General features: G+C 44.5%; 1 protein-coding gene across 12 annotated transcripts in view; it reads left to right on the top strand.

Moving 5' to 3' along the window:
- The window catches only part of TACC1 (transforming acidic coiled-coil containing protein 1), a 95,777-nt gene that overhangs the window by 64,107 nt on the left and 12,559 nt on the right, over positions 1–19,111 (top strand). For 4 of the 12 annotated variants that reach the window (XM_073218969.1, XM_073218966.1, XM_017669942.3 and 1 more), the window contains 6 exons: positions 3,356–4,448; positions 6,674–6,709; positions 7,952–8,012; positions 9,905–10,112; positions 12,751–12,803; positions 17,819–17,944. In XM_073218969.1, the coding sequence (XP_073075070.1) occupies positions 3,664–4,448; positions 6,674–6,709; positions 7,952–8,012; positions 9,905–10,112; positions 12,751–12,803; positions 17,819–17,944 (1,269 nt within the window). In that variant the 5' untranslated portion in view covers positions 3,356–3,663. The remainder of the gene's footprint in view (positions 1–3,355; positions 4,449–6,673; positions 6,710–7,951; positions 8,013–9,904; positions 10,113–12,750; positions 12,804–17,818; positions 17,945–19,111) is intronic. The other 8 variants (XM_073218968.1, XM_037015031.2, XM_017669940.3 and 5 more) reach the window with 4 other exon arrangements.

Consider the following 19,111-nt stretch of genomic DNA (forward strand, 5'->3'; position numbering starts at 1 on the left):
TCTTAAAACAGCACTTGGAACACATGCCTTCTGAGTGTTCTTGGAGGCGACATGCTTTGTCTTTGATGTTAAGATTTTCTTCCTAAGTAGCCTGAGAGTATTTCAGCCCCACTGTAGAGATTTGTGGGGGGATTGAAATAAGAACTGTAAAGCAATGAGAGGCACCCTTTGGAGGACCCTCAGGGTCCCAAAGTACAGTCTTCTGGAGCCGTGCTTCCCAAACACCAGGCCTGAGGGAGGCTTTGGGATTTCTCCCCGGGAGGGCATTCTGACACAGTTTTTCACTTAGTTTCAGGGGCTCCATGGACCCTCTGAAAATTTATCTAAGAATCTTTCCTGAATCCCTTAGAGGCCATTCATTTTCATGGATTGGTTCTGAGATTTTGTTGTAAGACTATTGCCTTAGAGCCAGACCTCGCATCGTAGTCTTGGGTGCCTTACCGTTTTTGGATTTCAAGGTTAGGAAGAGGCCAGTGTCTGTGCCATATGGGGCCTGTTCAAATTTTTGCAGCTTCCTCACTTTACATGTCAGGTATTTAGAAACCCGTAAAAAGGACCTTCCATAGCTAAAGGAGAGGAAGCAATGGACAGATCTAAGAGGAGCTTGCAGACCTTTTGTCAAAAGTCAACCCTGTTTGAGAATAATACCAGATCCCAAGTTACTGTACATTGTTTCCCAAGTGGTTCTGTGTCATGACCTCTGAAATGAGATTATACTTGTGAGAGCAGCGGCCATGTGGGTTCTCAGAATATGTTAGGCAAATATATTTCTGAGTTTCAAAAATAGTTTTTGTGAATGGAATTTCCCCTCTTCTAAGGCTTTCAAGGTTTTTCATAAACTTGAATTTTAACCCAGTGTATTTTCAATATACTGGAGTGCAAACCAGGGTGTCATTATGTCTGTCTTTAAAATTTTGGCATTCTGTGCCCTTTCTTTTAAAAGTATTGTAAAGGGGAGGGGAGATCTCTTTTTATATGAGAATAATCGGTCCTGAATAAGTGTAAGCAGGCGGGTACTGTTTTAGAGCACCCACCACAAGTCACACAGCCCTGTGGGTTTAGGGGAGGCTGATTATGGAAGAATTTAATTAACCACAACAAATGTGGCAGGAGTGGAGGTGTTGGTCTATCTTTGGATTTCCTGTGTGTTTGCTTTGACTTTATCTACTGATCTAATGTATGTCTGTGTTCACCAAGCCTCCAGGCAACGCTGTGCTTGTCAGAATCCTCCGAGTTCATCAGACTCATTCCAGGGAGAGAGCTATCCAGCCTGAAGGAAGGTTTTTAAAGGAATACGGGGTTTTATAAAACTGGAAGGATGCATAGAGGGAGGTCAGTTATGTAACACCGTTTTCACATGCAAAGTAGTGACTGGCAGCTGGGGCAGAGCTCTCACTGCAGGAAGGTAGGCGAGTCAGGCCTTCTGAGATGGGTTGCACCCTTCTGCCCAGTTACCTTGAAGTTTAGGTTCTGTTTGAGGGCAGCAGCAGGTGTGGGGTCAGCCCACCAGTACACTTGCTGATTCAGAGGAAATGCACATGAAATCTTACTCAAGCATACCTCTGAGGTACGTAGTTGACTAGTTGTTTTCTTGTTTTACACTCTCACAACTCCCAAAACTGGCTTAAGTCAGTGAGCAGCCCTCTGCTACCCACCCGCTCCCACCCCGCCAATACTTCCTACTGCCGATGGAAGATGCTAGGCAAGGTGGGGTCTGCAGTGCCCGCGCAGATTTATTTCCCTGGCACCTGGCCTGGGTGGGCCACAGAATGCTGGTGGGGAGTCCCCTGGCACAGCTCCTTGAGCTGTCTGCTCAGGCAGGCCGTGGCCACTAAGGGGAACCCTGCCTCTCCTTGTCTGTGGCCTCTCCCTGTCCCCAGGTCAGCCTGTGGGGAAGGAACACAAGGACGGGGTCTTTGGGCCCAGGGAGCCCATGAAGGACACGGGTGGTAAATGTTTAGAAGTCAGTGGCAGGGAGAGAAGAATTGGAGAGAAATTAGGTAATAGAAAAAATTGTATTGTGTTTAGCTCCTAACATCACACAGTGAATAGAAAGTACATATTCCTACTGCTGTGGAAACCCCCAGACACCCATCCCCAGATGCAGTATGTCAGGATTTGCCACATTTACTTTCTCTTTTTAAAAAAATATTCTACTGAAGTGTGTTAAAGCAAATCCTGGATATCATGCATTGAGAGCTTTTTAAAAAATACAGTATTAGTAATAGTTAAATACATATTTCACAGCAAAACTTAACATTGGACATTGAGAGAAGGAAGCATCTGTGCGGGCGAGTTTGTGAGCCCTGCCCAACCCAAGGAGCGTGTAAAAAGATGGGCTTTACGAGACTATTACACGGAGGCTTAGCTTTTGGATCCTGGATTAGGAGTGGGAGGTAGGATCAGAGGGTCATCGCTGAGTTTCCTTTAAAATCATGAGCTGCTATGGTGATAACTGATTTGTTCAGGCTTGCTGATGCTCTACTGTTATTTCCAATATCCAAGGCAGGGAAAGCATGCTCTTCATGTGGCTTTTAAAGAAATACCCTCATTTTACACCTTCCCAATTGCAACATTTCTCCTGATAAGACCCCAATTTAAAAGGATCTTTTTCACAAGTGATTGGGAGAATTTCTGGCCCAGCTTAGAGTCAGAGCGTCTAAAGAAAGAAACAGCTTTGTTGTCTTATCATTTGTGTCTTAGAAAAATAAGGGCTCTTTGTTTTTAAAGCCATTTCTGTATCAGCTTTTTCAGGTTATTTTTTTTTTTATTCGGTTCTTTTTAAGTCTGCAGGGAAATCATTCTGAGCAGGCCATGGTGAGGCTTTCATGTGATTTTGAAGCAGTCTGATTATTTAAATTCTATTCCAGGGAAGAGAGAGTACTAGTTTTTATCATCTACAGATTAAAATCCATTTTCTGTGTTTAAAATTGGGACCCTGAAGCCTGGGGTATGTCTCAATGCCAGATCTTACCCCTATACCTAAGCTGTCAGCGTCCAAGGTTTCTTCCAGACCAGTGGTGTTAGACTATGAGATTTTAACATCATATTAATATGCTCTACAGGGGGCTATATCTTTAGCCTTTTCCTAAATAGCTCTCTATTTGGTATAATTATTATTTGTATAACTTGGATACAACACACACGCAATTTGGGATGGAAAATTCGTTTTGGGGTATAGTGCCAGCTGTTCCCTTTCAGGCTGCGCTGCCATCCCTACTGAACCTTAAAGATGCGTAATAAAAGCAGAGAGGGCCCAGCTTGTGGTTTGTCTGTGTGGATTCAGCTAGTAGAGAATATTTAACAATGTCGGAAAGATAATTCTTTAATAGATGGCTTATGTGTTTTGTTTTAGAATCACAGGAAGTTGATGAACAGCTGGTAGCAGAAGTGGTTGAAAAATGTCCGTCGGAGACTCGTTCTAGACCTCCAGAAAATGAAGCATCGCAGAAGGCTATCGATGCTCACCCAGTCAAGGAGTTCAGGGAAGAAATCGAGTATGATACTAGCAAAATTTCAGTAGTGAGGCCCTTTTCAGTAGAAACCAAGAATTCCACGGATATCCCTGCAGATCGTGGAAGCAAAGCCGCCCATGGCCGCGTGACTGCGGTCGCCGGCGAGGCTCTGGCCCCCGGCGCCGCAGGGTCCGCCCGGGACAAGGCGATGACCGAAGGCGCCACGGGGGCTGCCCTGGAGGCGTCCCCAGAGGCGGAGCCGAAGGCCGGGGGCGCCTGTCCCGAGCCTGCGCCCGGCAGGAGCAAGCTTAGAAGGCCCAGGCCCGTCTCGCTGCGGAAGAGGACAGTCGGCGACCTCTCGGAAGGGGAGGCGCCGCCGGCGGGCACACCTCTGACGCAGGCCCCGCGTCCGCTCGCACGTGGTGCGGTGGGTGGGGGCACAGCGCCCCCCTCACCGGGAGGGCGCGGGACCCAGGAACCTGCCGCCGGCGGAGAGGGAACGCCCAGGGCGCCCGGCCACGACATCGGCGGCCCCGGGGCCGAGCTGCTGGAGGAGGCCCGGGGCTCTCCTCTGCAGCTGGAGTTTGATTTCACAGAAGACGTGGAAAATGCAGATCCCAGGAAAGGCCTTCCAAGGAAACTGGGCAGCCGACCGACTCCCAAGGCACAGAAAGAGGGCGTCAGTGAGCCGGGAGGCGCCAAGGCTGCGGAGCAGCTTCCAGAGCCAGCTGCGGGCCAGGCCCCTGTCGCCCAAGCATCTTCTCAGCTGGGTCCCAACCGGAGGGAGGACCCCACCTTCAGCCCCCTCGGGGGCCACCCCACTCTGCAGAACCCCCCTCCCCTCTCCTCCAAGGGCCCCTACCACTTTGACGGATCCCTGGCTCCCTTTAAACCAACCACAACGTTAACAAGCGGTGACTTCTGTTCCCCTGTTGGTAGTCACGTTAATGAGATCTTAGAATCACCCAAGAAGGCCAAGTCGCGTTTAATAACGTGAGTGATGGCGGGTGTGGGCGTTGTGTTCTGTATCCTCCCTGTGCGTTTGGCAGCCAGCTGCTGCTTGAGGTTTGGGCAACTTGAGTTACCTTAGGTGCAGTGGGGCAGACACGAGGCTTGTAATGATGCTGTGGCCTTTGCTCTTCACTATGTTGCCTAACTCTTGCGTGGAGTCAGAAATACCAGAGCTTTCCCTTTTGATGTCTGCCCTGTTCTTATTATTCGGGGGAGCACATTTTTCCCCCACTTTGGGTACTTTTTTCCTGTTAAAAAAAAATGGCATAAGAGATTTGATGGTTTCAGAAATCCTCTCTGGGCTGTACAGAACTCAGGCCTCAGTGCTAGCCACCATCTTCAGATGTCTGCAGATAAAACAAACATTCACGCCACAGGATCCCTGTCTAATATCGATAATGTATGGAAAATGGTCCAAAAGGGTCTTTCACTTAGAAAGCTGTGATATTTTGTTGGAAACAACCCTACCACTAAAAGTTGGTGATAATTCTCATGTCTCTGTGTTCAGCTTCTGGCTCCATCAATAAGGAGGTGAATTTCCTATGAGAATCAAGAATGTTTTAAATGATCACGTAAATCTGACTCAGTAAGTCAGTGTTTTGGCATGTGTTGTCTGCCTTCCCGCCGTCTCCTTCTCCTGGGAAGCCTGGAGCCCTTTCACCAAGTCCCTGGAGTCCCCCAGTGGTCAACCCCAGGGCATGTTATGCGTCAAGTTTCAGTTTAAATTTGTTACAGGGTTACCTTATCACAGAACTTGAGTTGATGACAATACATCCCTTTGTGACCCTGTGACATTTTACTAAAAATTAGCTATAAAGAAGGACTAGTGATATGGAGGATGAAATATATAAAGGGCAGATGAGAAGAGGTACCATATTTCTAGCTGTCACCTAGCTGAGTAGAGGAAATGATACTCAGCAATCCTATGATGTAAAGAGAAGTGCGTGACGGTGTGGTGAATGCTAGAGAGAGGTATAAAGAGCAGTAAGTATCGGCAGGACCGAGAAGCTTGGGCAACATAGGAATCAGTTCCTCAGCAACCCCAGAATGTCTAAGGGAATGAGCTGGCAGTAGTAGTTCTTGATCTGTTTGATTATATATGAGCAGTTAAATGATTGCTGGAAACTATTTCTTATCGGGTGTCCTCAAAGTGCTCTTCTGTGGCTAAGGGTGGTTGCCTGTGTCTGGACAGTGCTTGGGGTGTGTGTTGGCCAAGTCATTGCCTTGGTGCTTCCTGATACGGTTTATCCTGAAGAGGCCCCCTTTGGCTAGCAAGGTCGATAAGTAGCTTTGGGAGCTTTCCTTTGAGTTGCATGTTGAAGGTACATAGCCAGTGTCTTCATGTTAGATAAATGAAATCTGGGCCAGAGGGAGGGAAATTTATCTTCCACTTTATTTTTAGTAGCAAGAAACAGCCTCTCTTGAGTCCTACCACCCTCCCTTAATAGCATTTTCCTCCTCTGTTTTTGGTGATTGGACTTCTTGATCTAATATGCCTTATGGGTTTTGTTTTTTAACTCCTATGCAATCAAAACTCTTGTCTCCTTGTTCTTTCTACAAGGAAAGGGTGCTCAGCCTCTTGGGTATCTCTGGGAGTTTTGCTTAGCAAACCCCATTGTTGGTAGGAAAGACCGGAAGTATCCACGCAGTGGTAGAAGCTGATGGAGAGTTAGAAGCTGTTTTAACAAGTTACTTGAATGACTTCTTAAAAGATGCACACATAATTGGCATCTTGGATTCTTCATTTGTAAAGTGGAGACATCATACCGTGATTGGGATTTTGTGGACCAAACGATATATTTTGTGAAACCATTTTAATCTTCTTAGTGATACAGGCCTACAGTAGATGTAAGCAGATACACTTTCAACTATTTATTCATGCATTGCCTTTAAACTGGATGACTGGACATTGAAGAGTAAATGTTCTCAACAGTGAAATATTCACAAATACTTGGAAGTTAACTTTTCATCTCTAAATTTGGACATGTGGCATTTCTGAGTGTTTCTACCACTTTCACTCCAGTGGGGTTGAGGTACCTGATAATCATTCACTCACCAGTGATAACATTCACAAATATTTTTAATTTGTATCTCACCTCATAGAACATTTACATCAACCAGACTAGAGATAAATATTCCAGGCTTTACATGATTTTTCTCTCCATCTGTCTGTCTCTTTCCTGTCTCTGATTTTGTTGGTGCATCAGGACTACTGAACAAGTGAAATTTCTCTGTTTTCTGTTGTAAGTACTCCTGCTGTTCCCGGGACCATTGGCTTTTCCTCTCCCTCCCTGCCCAGGCCATCTCTCCATAGCATGTTGGCTTCTGTTTCTGAGTCTGACCTTCTGGCGACTTCCTGCATTTCATTTGCCCTCTACTGAGTCAGCCCAGCCTTGCAATCGTCTGTACCTGAAGGAGTGGACGGCAGCCTTCCCACCCTAGGTGCGAGAGCTCACGCTCCCTGGCTTGGCACACCTCGCGTGGCGCTTCCTTCTGAGTGCTGGCTTGGCCCCTAGATGAGCCCAGCAGGTCTGAGGGACGGCGCTGCTATTTCATGTTGGAAAGCAGTGGCTTTTTGTTTGGATCATAAGGCTGCTGGCTTGGAGCAGGGGATACATTTCAGAGTCAGCTTGAGTTTGGCAGTAGGGGCAGCCTTTAGCAAGAGCCTTAGGATAGAAAACCACAAACTAGATAGTGACCTGTGCATTTTGGTAACTAACATGCTCGTCTTTTTTTTTCCCAAAGAAAGAAAAGTTGTAGTTTGGCGGGGAGGGTGGTGGTTAGAGTGGCATTTTTACTGGAAATATTTTAAGTTCATTAAAACAGAATGTGACCCAGTCTTGGGATCACAAATTACGTACTGGTTAAAAATGACAAGTGGTTTGAGCCTTCCCCAGTTCTGGCCTTTGCATAATATGACTGACGTTCATTTTCCATCTTTCTGCTTAATAGGAATGGTAACAAGTTACTCAGGTATTTTTATTTTTATACTTTCCGTTGACCACTGTTCTTCTCTGTTAGCACACAGGTCTGGAGCTCTCTTATCAGATTTCTGTGGCTTTTAGTGCAATAAAAATTTTCTAAAGAATCTGGTCCAGTGTGGTAATTTTTCTAATGAGTCAAAGCTAAGTGAGTAAGGATCAGATGAACGAATGTCTGTAGGTGCTAAGGAGGGTTTTGATGGTAATTAAAACCTGTAGGGGTCAGAGTCCTGGGGGTCAACATCACTGAAGCACGCCAAGGAGGTTTTCCCAGAGGATGAGCTGAGCTGCAGCTGTTCGCTTGCCGTGCTCTTGGGAGAAGGTGCAGAGCAGTAACAGGTGTGCCCACCTCTAGTGTGTTGATGTATGACTTGTGTGGTGCCCCACGCTTTGGCTTCTGTCCGCACACATTGCTACTTCTGCTCCATCTTAAGCTTGGAAGTTGTCAATGTGATTCCAAACCCGCCTGCTTTTTTTTCTTCTTCTTCTTTATTTTCTTTCCAGGAGTGGCTGTAAGGTGAAGAACTATGAAACAGAGTCTCTTGCTTTGGATGGGTGTTCTCAGGTAAGTCTGTGCCTGTCACCAGAATGTCTCTTTAACTGGTGGTCCCCAAATTGGGAAGGTAACCGGGGCATTAATGAAGACTTGCCCAGGTTATCCAAGTGCTCAGGTTCCTGGAAAGGACAGTCCAGACCCTTAACTTCCTAGTGATCTGAGAAGACCCTGAAGACAAGGGAACCTTCCGCTATTATTGTTCCCACTTTATTTGGGTAAAGTTCCCTCTCACTCATTTGAAATCTTAATAAATTAGGTGTGTAAACCAAACAAAGGGGAGATTTTAAATACTGGTGTTAAGAAGGTGATTGAATGTCATGACTAGATAATTTTTTTTTTTAGTTTTTTATAGTTTTCTTATTCATTGCTTTCAACAAAATAAGAAAACCTGAGTTGTCAAAATAATTTTTGTCACAATGTTATATGTCAGTTATCTCAAAATCTCATATAATATCTCAAATGCAAATTTATTTTTTGATGATAGAACTTTTGGATACATAACTTGGAAAGGAGTTAGAAGAATCAAGACATTTCTATTACAAAACTCACTTATGTTTCACCTACTATATAAGTAACGCTCCTTATTGATTATCCTAAAAATGAGACACAAGAATAAAATTGATGCTGACTCTTACTTCATTCTAGCAATAAGTATTTGTGTATGACTATGAATTAATTGGGAAACACAAATAAAAAACCAAAAACCCAGGCCCATTCGATGAGATTGTAATAAGATCCCTTTTTTTTCTTTTAAACTTTATTTTAGCTTAACTATGACTGTAGAAATACACTCATTAGTTAATAGAATGCATTTTAAGTTCACCTTATTCTGTACACAGTTTGGACCCAAAAATTTGGTACATGGTTTACGCTGATTTTTTTTAAAGAATTTGCATTCTGATTTATTTATTCATCTCTTACAAATGTATAAAACATCCACCTTCAAAGGCCATGAAGGCAGATAATAAGAACCATGACTTACCTTTGATTTCATTCAGAAAAATAACATATTGCACCCATAAAAGTTTTTAAAAATTGGTGTAATAAAATGATATGATTGATACCCATTTTTAGTAAAAATTTGCTTTTGTGTTTGATAGTACTTATCCGAAGCTGTAATATTTTTAGAATAAAGTGTGCGTTAGTAATTGTAATAACTTTCCAGCAGAAAAATGTTAATACTTAGAGGCTTAACGGTCATACAAAAAGGTGTTTTTTGTTTTTGTTTTTTAACTTTCAGCTTTCTTTTTAACATAGAAATATTATTGAGAGCCCTTTGAAAGACTTTGAAGCATATACATGCATTCCTTGGAATAATTTCTTGGTGGAAATACAAATTCAGAGAGGAAAAAGAATTATGTAAATTTCTGACTGTTAAAGAGCTGGTTTCTGTAAGATTTCAAATAGATCTTAAAGTATCAAATAGATTACAAATAGAACATAGAGTATCAAATAACCAGAGTAACTAGATCAAATTAAGCAAGGCCAGTATTTAAAATACACCAGCTCTTACATCGTTTACAGTTATTTTGACATATGCTGAAAAGTTTTTGATGTTATCTGAAAATATACTAGGGCACATAGATTATCCCCAAAATTGAGCGGTATATGAGCAAAATATTAGAAGACCACTGCATTGCACCACTTAAATTTCTTGCTTATAAATTTAGGCTAGAAAAGCTTTATTCTTCAAACCTCAGAGTTGAATTACTGGGGCTAATTTCTAGAAAGCACAACATTCTGTGATTGAGACCCCAGCTCCCTTCTTGCTTTGTACACACATCTGCAGTGAACTCTTACTGAACATCCACGTGGGAAGGTGCCTGCCATCATTGCAGAGATGTCATTTCCCCACCGTTTTCCCTCCTGAACAACAGCATCTTATCTATTGCATTTCCCAGGATGATGGAGCAGTGATCTCCCAGATTTCAGATCTTTCTAATAGGGATGGCCATGCTACTGATGAGGAGAAACTGGCGTCCACTTCATCTGGTCAGAAATCAGCTGGGGCCGAGGTGAAAGGTGAGCCAGAAGAAGACCTGGAGTACTTTGAATGTTCCAATGTTCCTGTGTCTACCATAAATCATGCGTTTACATCCTCAGATGCAGGTATGGAAGCCTATCTTCATCTTTCTAATGTACATAAGCATAGAAATGCCTGCAAGCCTAAAGCAGAAGACACCTTAAGTGAACTGGGTCCCTTGAAGGATAGACTTAAGGCACTGCTCTACGCTTTGCTTCTTCACCTAGAAAAGAGGCACCAAAGGGAGTCTCATCAAAGAACCAGGGATACTGGGATAAGTGGCGGTACGGGAGACCTGATGTGTGAGACTGCTTGAATTTTGTTACGATTTATTTTAATGTGGCCACATCTTACAGTGTAGGGGCCTGTACTCATCGAGGGGCCAGCATGCTCACTGCTCAAGGCACAGAAACAGTAACAGGCAGCACGCTCAGGGCCTTGCTGGCATGCCAGCTGAGTTCTGAGTGCTTGGCACGTGTTAACTCACATACTCCTCACTGGGTATTGTAATTTCTCCCATTTTTCAGAGAAGACAAGTGAGACACAGAAGTAAAGTAACTTGGCCAAGGTAACTTGGCCGGTTCCAGCAAAACTGGGATTCGAGCCTCAGCAGTCTAGCCTGTGGTCCTTTAACTGCATGGGGGAAGAGGTGGTTTTCATCACACGAGGCTGTTACAAACTCCTTGCACACAGAAGTGGCAAACTGAAATTGACCAACACTCTATAAAATCTTTCTTAATCTCCTGATAAGAACCTAAACTAATCTGTGCCGAGGCATCCTGCCGTTGGACCTTTCAGAACATTCTGGAGCCGCAGCGGTTTCCCAAGTCCCAAGTTACATCTGTGGCCACAAGGGGGCAGCCTTGCCGTTCTTTCCACCTGAGCCCATGTTAATTTGTTATATAAATGGGAAAAGGAGGTCTTACTGAGGCTTTCGGGCTTGATTCTGTAGCTAGAGAGCCACTGAAGGTTTGTAAGCAGAGTAGTATGGTCACAAGCTGTGTTTTAAATGATTCATTACTGACATAGTACATGGAATGTTAAGAACCATGTTCCTCACTACATTAAACATTATTTAAAAACTCATCTTCAGGAACACAATTAATTTGGGAGCTTTTATATTCAGAATTTTTAAAAAAACAGTATTTGTCATCAAACCAGGGATGCAGATGGAAATCCAGATTTTGTGAGAGTTCCCCGTGGCCTTCCCCCTGCTCCCCTGGTCTAAGTTTCCCTTCTATAGAATGTGCCAGACACTGTCCCAGGTTTCTGCCCAGGCCTCTTTCTGCTCTGACATCTTTCCCAAACACCTTGTTTGCCATTTCCCTTTATAACCCTTTGTCCCAGTTATGCGGGATAATCCTGAGTATTCTTGTACCTACAGTTATTTATATTTGAAATGCCTTTCTTTACTACCTCCTATAAAAATTCTGCTCACCCTTTCAGGACTATCTCAGAACTGCCCCTTGGCCCGCACTGCACTTCACCACTTAACAGTTCCTGTTCTGTGTGTTAATTATAGAAGATGCCTTTGATAAACTTTTCGCAGTTGAGGACTATGAGTGGTTTGCCTTTGAATTTCGTCTGGTGTGGGTGCATGGCTGATATTTGTTGAATGACACTGTTCCTCACTCGGAGGAAATGCCTTCAGTGGTTATTTATAGAGCTGGGGTTCTGTTAGATATAGGGCGGTCCTCAGAGTTAGTGAACTGCTAGTGACACACGGTATGTAACTGATCAGCCGGGTCAGAGGAGCAAGCAGAGACTGTGGTCGTGTGGGCTGCAGGGTGTGGAGTGGAAGCTGTCCTGCCTCTGTCAGGTGAGTCAGTCTGTTTCCTGGCAGCGTCACCTTTGAGCTAGGTATCTACTGATTCAGAGATGTGCACCAGGGCAGGTGCCTCCTTTCACAGGGATGGGAAGGAACCTGCCATCTTGGTAAGATGCCCAGTAGCTCTCTGTGAATACAGGATAAATGGAAAAACGAGGTTGTATTGAGGCTTTTGGGCTTGATTCTCTAGCTAGAGGAGAGCCACTGAAGTTTGTAAGCAGAGTAGTATGGTCACAAGCTGTGTTTTAAATGATTCATTACTGACATTGTACACTAAAATAGTAATTTGTTATTTCGGTGTGGTGGATTATAGCTTTAAAAATGTGTGCTTTTCCATGTTTTAAATTTTTCTTCAATGAGTATACATTTCTTTAATTAGAAAAAGCATAGTGCTGGGTTTTTATAATGTTGCCTCTGGTGGTAGATTGGAGATAAGGAAACCAGTTTGAAGCCTTGGGGAGGATAATAAATTAGTTTTTCAGGCATTGGGATTTGGAATGTATTGTTTTATCTGCTGTGTTAATTAGATTGAGGGTACCCTTTAGGCTGGAACTTGAATGCATTTCACACTTGGCGAGTGTTACCGTTTCTTTCCTCCTCCTGAAACTCATTTACAAAACGCTTCATGGCCACAAGGGGGCAGCCTTGCCGTTCTTTCCTCCTGAGGGTGAAGGCTCCGTTTACAGCCGACTAACTGCCCTCCGCTCCCTTCTGCGTTATGTTGGCCCTTCCACACAGCGGCCAGCAGGACGCGGCTGCCCCTTTGAAAATCTTGAAATGCCGTTCATGTGTTCGTAGATGTAGTTCTGGGCTTGCACTGGGGCTTCAGGAGTTTTTCACTAGGAAGGAGAAGAGCTGACTTCTTGGATAACTCTAAAAATGACCCTGTGTTCTAGGCATAGAGAAGGAGACGTTCCAGAAGATGGACACGGATGGATCCACCAGGCCAGTAAGTTCCTATGCTTGGGGGGTGGGACAAGTGGAGTCATTTTTCCGTGTTTGTTTTGAAGCCCATGTTAATTTGTTAAATAAATTCTAGTCAGTGTTGTTGATGGGGGATGAAATATAAGCAAAACAGTTTCTTCCCTTGAGGAGCTCATAGTCTGTCCGGAGAGGTCCTGTGCAGTAGCCCCTGGCCGCATGTGGCTACTGAGCACTTGAGCTGTAGCAGGTCTGACTGAGGTGTCCTGTAAGTGTGAAATGCAGCCAGTCTTTGAAGACTTAGTATGCAAAAGAAGGAAAATAATTGTCTCTTAACTTTCTACATTGATTATGTATTCACATGATAGTTTACGTATGTTCAGTTAGCTACATTATGTTATTTAAGTTAATTTCATCTGTTTTACATTTTAAATGTGACAACCGAAAATTTTTAAATTACTTCTGGCTCAAGTTATACTTTGAACAGTGCTGCTCGTGGATACAGAATGGAAACTGTGGTAGCCTCTGGCGGATGTTGTAATAGAATATATTCCGGGGGTCCTGGGCACCAGGGCTTGATGCCTGCAGGGCAGGGATCATGTGTTAGCATGTATATAGTGACAGTACACTACAAAATCAATTACCACTGATGCAGTTTTGTTATCTAATCTATAAATTTGTTCAGCTTTTATCAGTTGTCCTGGTAACATCCTCGTTCTGGTGCAGGATCCTGCGTTGCACTGAGTTCAATATTCTTACCCTCCTTTAACCTGCAGCAGTTGCTCAGTTTGCCTGTCTTTCCCGACCTTGACACTTGTAAAGAGTTCTGGTCAGTTGTTTTGCAGAATATCTTTCAGTTCAGGTTCATCTAAGGTTTCCTCATGAGTAAGTTCAGTTTATACATTTTTGGTACGATTACATCCAAAGTGATATTGTGGATGTCAGCGTGTGACATTATTGGTGGCACTGACGCCGACCGCTTGGTTAAGGTGCATCTTCTGGGTCCCTCTGTTGGGACTCCATTTTAAATGGGGTTTGCCAGGCAGAGGGCATCCCAGGTAGGAGGGTCGCCGATGTAAAGGCAGGGGTGGGAAGAGCCCTGAGTCCAAGGAGGTGTAAGCAGTGCTCATCTCCAGGGTCAGAGGATACTGAGCGCTCGGTCAATGAGGGGCACTTGTCAGGGCCACAGGCATCATGCCGGGAGGCTTGGAATTGCTGGAGAAGCAGTAGGTAACCTCGGTGGGGTTTTAAGTAGGGAGCATCGTGACCAGTAGTAGGTCAGAGGACAGGATGGCCGCTGAGAGATCCAGCAAGTGCACCCTCACTGCTCGGTGACTTCAGGGATGTATGTGGTGTCTGGAGGGAGGTCGTGGTGCAAGAAGGTTGATGAAGGTCCCACAAAATGTCTGCCTGGAATGTCCAAGTGGTCAGTGTTTCTGAGAACCAACCCTAGAGGGGCCTTATTTCAACAGGTGGCACCATGGCCTGCCTAGTTGTCTAAGCCACAAACCCGGGGTCATCTTGGACTCCTCCCTCCCAGTCCTTAATCAAGATCTGTGGTTTCTATGTTCAGAAACCATGTATTATAAATCCATCTACTCTTCTCGAGTCCAAGGCTGCCCCCAGTCTTAAAAACATGGTGGCAGTTTAACCAATCTCCCTGTCCCCAGGCTTATTCTCATCCTTTTACATAGGCAGGGTAATGTTTTAAACACAAAACTGATCTTGTTACCCTTTGCTTAAACCTCTTCGCTGGTTTTGTCTTTAGGATAAGTTCAGACTCTTAATGTGGCTGACATGGCTTTCGACAGTGGGACTCCAGCACCAGCTGTCACCTCTCTCTCTTGTGCCTCTGACACGCGCCTGACCACACAGCATTTCTTTCAGCTGTGTGTATTGGCCGACTCACCTCCGGTCGAGGTGATAAGCTTGCGGCCGAGTCACCTCCTGGCAAGGTGATAAGCTTGCTGGCGGCGGGGACCATGGTGTGTTCTCCGCTGCTGCACCTCAGCGCCTACCGCAGTCGGTGCTGTTGCATGCAGTAGAACCAACAATACAGAAGGCAAAGCCGAATTGTAGAAGTTCATTGTAAGACGTGTGGCTTTGAGATGTCTGTGGGACCAGTTTCTAAGTCCATGTTTCCAATAGGCAGTTACAAGTACACAGCGTGAACTCAAAACTCTGCTTTGGCTTTAGTGGCCTTGAGGGCCCTCAGATGCTGCACACAGTTGAAGCTGTGTGAGCAGGTGAAATTGTGATTGAAACATTCTTTACCTTGGCCCACAGTAACAGTTTATTTTGCATTTTGACATGTATATATAACACAAGATGACATAAACATTTGTATATTTATAAAACTACTTTTCTTCATGTGATTCACTCAGATATTTTCCATTCTATTTAATTTTTGTAGTTCAGATCACTTGTCCTCGTAAATTGTTTTCACGACTCACTGTTAGGCTGTGACCCATGGTACTTGCCTAAAGGGCATAGAATGAGCAAACGAGAAGGCAGACAGGCGGAGGAAGAGCAGAAGGAAGACACGCTCACAGGGACTCGGAAGCATTGTCCCCTCACTAGGGCCTGACATGTCTGTCTTGGGCCTCAATTGTGAATCTTTGTGGAAGAAGGAGAAGGATTAGGGGATATGAAACAGGACCCTTTTAAAAGGATCTGATAGACTGATTGATTCGCATTTTTATTAAGCACAGATGAGATTGCCCAACCCAGGAAGAGATTGTCAGACCAGTTCTTGTGGCAGTGGATTCTGTAGGCTTTCTACGCTGTTTGATAAATAACATAAAGGACTAAGCAATGTAAAAAGCCCAATCTAAGAGGACTGGAAAAGGTGGCTCAAATGGCCTTAAATTCCTCCTAAGAGCTGTTGCACTTTGAGCCTTGAGGCTTGTGGCCTGTGGCCTGGTGAAAGGACGTGGCCAGGGGGTGCAGGCTGCAGAGCCCACTCACCTGGGGGTATCTGCCACCGCCTACATCTGATCTTGCACCTCAACTCAGAGTGCCCAGCCTCTCCTCTCCAGACAGCGTGTTGGTCAGCAGTAACTTGTTAAGCAAGCGGCTGACTGAATTCCTTATCCCTTCAGCAAGTGAGCTCTAGAATAGACTCTGGTATTTTTCTTACTAAGAAAACCCTTGTGGCTTATTTCCCAAATTCTCTGTAATGAGGGGCACTTTCCTAGAGTTGACCTGACTTGAGCATTCTAACTTAGAGTAATAAAAACACCAAAGACTGATTTTAAAAAGTATTAATTTAGAATCAGAAACATAACAAGGTGGACCAAATGTTCTGTTGACCTAGTTCATTCATTATCTCCCTGTAAAAATTACATGGGAAGCAAGAGAATGAGAAGGTTTCCTTGTGAGGAACACGCACAGAGAGTGGATGGGTTGATCAGAAGTCCTGGGGCGTGTCAGTGATTCCTGACACTGATCAGCTCGTCACTGCTGGGTCAGGAATCCCGGGGCGGCCTGCTGGGTGCCCCTGACCCAGGGTCTCTCACAGGCTCAGTTTGCGGAGATCGGCTTCCCGGCTCGCCCCTGTGGCTGATGGCAGAGACATCCATCTGGTCTGTGCCACCTGGGCCCCCACCCAGCTTCTCACAGCGTGAAAGCTGGAGTCTGTGTATAAACTAATCCCAGCAGTGGCCTTCCATGACTTTTACCATATTCTAAATAACAGAATAAAATTAGAGGTGAGTCGCTCAGTCCAGCCTGCACTCAAGGGGGGAGGAGGTGACACTGGGGCCGTTTTGGAGGCTGCCCAGCACAGAGTGGCCTCTGTCTACAGCGATAGGTCTGTCTGGAGATAGGGAGTGTTTCCGGGGGGACTTTGGGCTTCTGTCCACATAGTGGGCTGCCCTCCTTAGCGCTGCTGGAAATGCACACCAGCTGCGGCTTCTCTGTTTCCCTAGGGTGCTGTGCTGGGCCCTTGGATGAGGTCTCTGAAGCTGTATGCGAAAAGTATGTGTGTGTGTTTTGAGCATTTTCTAGAGAAGATAAATCTGTAATGACCCTGAAAAATTTAAACGCTACTGGTCTAAGCCGACCTTGGACTTTCTGTTCAGTATTGGTTTAAACCAGAGAACTGATTGGTTATAATCAATAACTAATTGATCAGTACACCGATATTTGAGATTTTTCCAGATTGCTTTGCATGTTTTTAGGTCAGCTTTTTTTCCATTTCTGCAAGAATTTTGCTTACATAGGTGGGAGGAAATAGCCCCAAGAAGACCTTTTAGGAAAGAAAATAGGACAAAGTCCATGTTTTCTTGAAAACATACTAACTAACCAAATGTGGCTTTCTGGAGCCTAGTTTATGATAAAAGCAAACTGGCTCATCAGACGGTGAAGTGCTGCCAGAAGAGAATTGGACACTTATAGCAAAAAATGCAAGTGCAGACACAGAACTGGACTTACGGCCACTTTGTTCTGGAACAAATAATGGTTCAGCCCTGACAGCATCGCGGCAGAGCAACTGAAGTTCCCAGTGATCCTGAATCACCCATGGGTGGGGTCAGAGTTCAGATATATTTGGCTTATTTACTTTCTAGGCCTGAAAGTTAGTAGTCTGTTTTAGAAACATTACCACCTCATGTGATTAAAAAAGAGACACAAACATCATTATATAAAAAGTTGGTATTTTTATGAAAAGATACTTACATGGAGCATGTCATTCCCAGAAACCCCCAGAAAAATGAGGTGTTAACCATTCTTTTACGCATGTGATTCTTTGGTGACTGGCCACTATGATAATTACACTTTCTCCCTTTTTGGATTAAAAGAAAACTTGCCTAAGCTATCTGTTAAACAGAAGCTAAGACACCCCCCATGCATTAAAACAGTCTTTCCCTTAATAGTAGTGTAACTAGATTTTTTTTTTTAAGCAAACCTCTGCTGTTGTTTTTTTTTCTCTTCCAACATGCTTTTAAAGATTATGATCAGTGTAGCAATAAGGAAGTTATTGAAGAGTATGTGGAATTAAGCCAGAGATTCAACCTGTGGTAAATGTAACCTCTTCCCCCTCAGGGCCTGATGGAGTCTCCTCTGGAGAAGGCCCCAGGGTCCGTGGCCTGTGGTGGTGAGAGCTCCCTGGATGGCATCTGCCTCAGTGAGTCAGATAAGACAGCCGTGCTCACCCTGATAAGAGAAGAGGTAAAGGCCTTCTTGTTCTGTCCCCCTATCGCCCCATTTCTTTGTAACGCCCGTGTGCCCCCAGGTAGATTCCATCTCATTGTCTTGAGTTCTCTGGCTGCAAGTTCTTATTTCTTGCAGCTTTTGGGCTCACATAAAGGGCTTGCTGTACAACTCAGCATTGTGCTGGAGTCCTGACATTCTGGTGTCCAGGGAAGAAAGCTGACAATTGGAAATACTCTGAAGAATTTTGTACCCTCCTTTATCTTCTAGTCTTGAAGTTTTAAATATCGAATTTTGCCAGCTCTGCCCACATATGTAACTAAGGCAGTGCCTTCATCTTACAGAGGATATGTGCTCATGCCTGAAACTTCTTTAAATTCTAGGCTTGCAGTAATATAGAATTGTTTCCTACCTTCACCCATTCTTTAATTAAACAGTTCAGCTCTCGAATTCTGTATTTTGTTTCTTGAACAGCCTCTGTTCAAAGTAGATCACTTCTAGGCCCTTCCGAGTTGATCTGAAAGCTATGAACAACACTTGTGTGGTATTGATCAGCATGCACCCTCTCCCGTTAGGTTTCTGTGCTGTATTTCATGTGTTTCCTGATGATTCCACCTTTTTTTAAGCAGGTAATTTCCTTGGTATAGCAATTTTCTTTTTATAATATGATAGTTGATAGGTACTTCTGATGTAGATCTTCTAAAGCTTTAAAAAACAGCATTAGATTGGTAATGAGGGATGTTGGCTGGCCCTCATGTCAAACCTTGGAGGCCGAGGGAAGGATGTCCGTCAGATCTTAGGAATGAGAGAAATGACTTTGCCTTCCTCCTGAGAGTTAAACTATGGGATGACCACACAGTGGACCAAAGCAGAGATGGGCCTTGTCACCTGAAGCCACAGGCTGCCTCCCAGGTTCTTGAATCCTGATTAAAGGCACTGCAATACAGAACGTACCAATTAGAAAGCAGTGAAGTATAATGAGAGGCTAACAATGAATGCCCATCTGAGCTCTGTCCAGGGCAAGTAGCGTTTGAGGCCATAAATTTAGAGTATTTCTTCCCAGTTCGCAAGGGCACCCCAAACACAGAGATATGAGGTATGGTCTGGCCAGCAGATCCTGCCCCCCAACCAGATGGATGCATCTGGCTTGGGGGCATTGAGCTGCTCAGCCCCTCGTCCAATCAG

This window comes from Manis javanica, chromosome 12 (genome assembly GCF_040802235.1).
Source record: "Manis javanica isolate MJ-LG chromosome 12, MJ_LKY, whole genome shotgun sequence".
Taxonomy (NCBI): domain Eukaryota; kingdom Metazoa; phylum Chordata; class Mammalia; order Pholidota; family Manidae; genus Manis; species Manis javanica.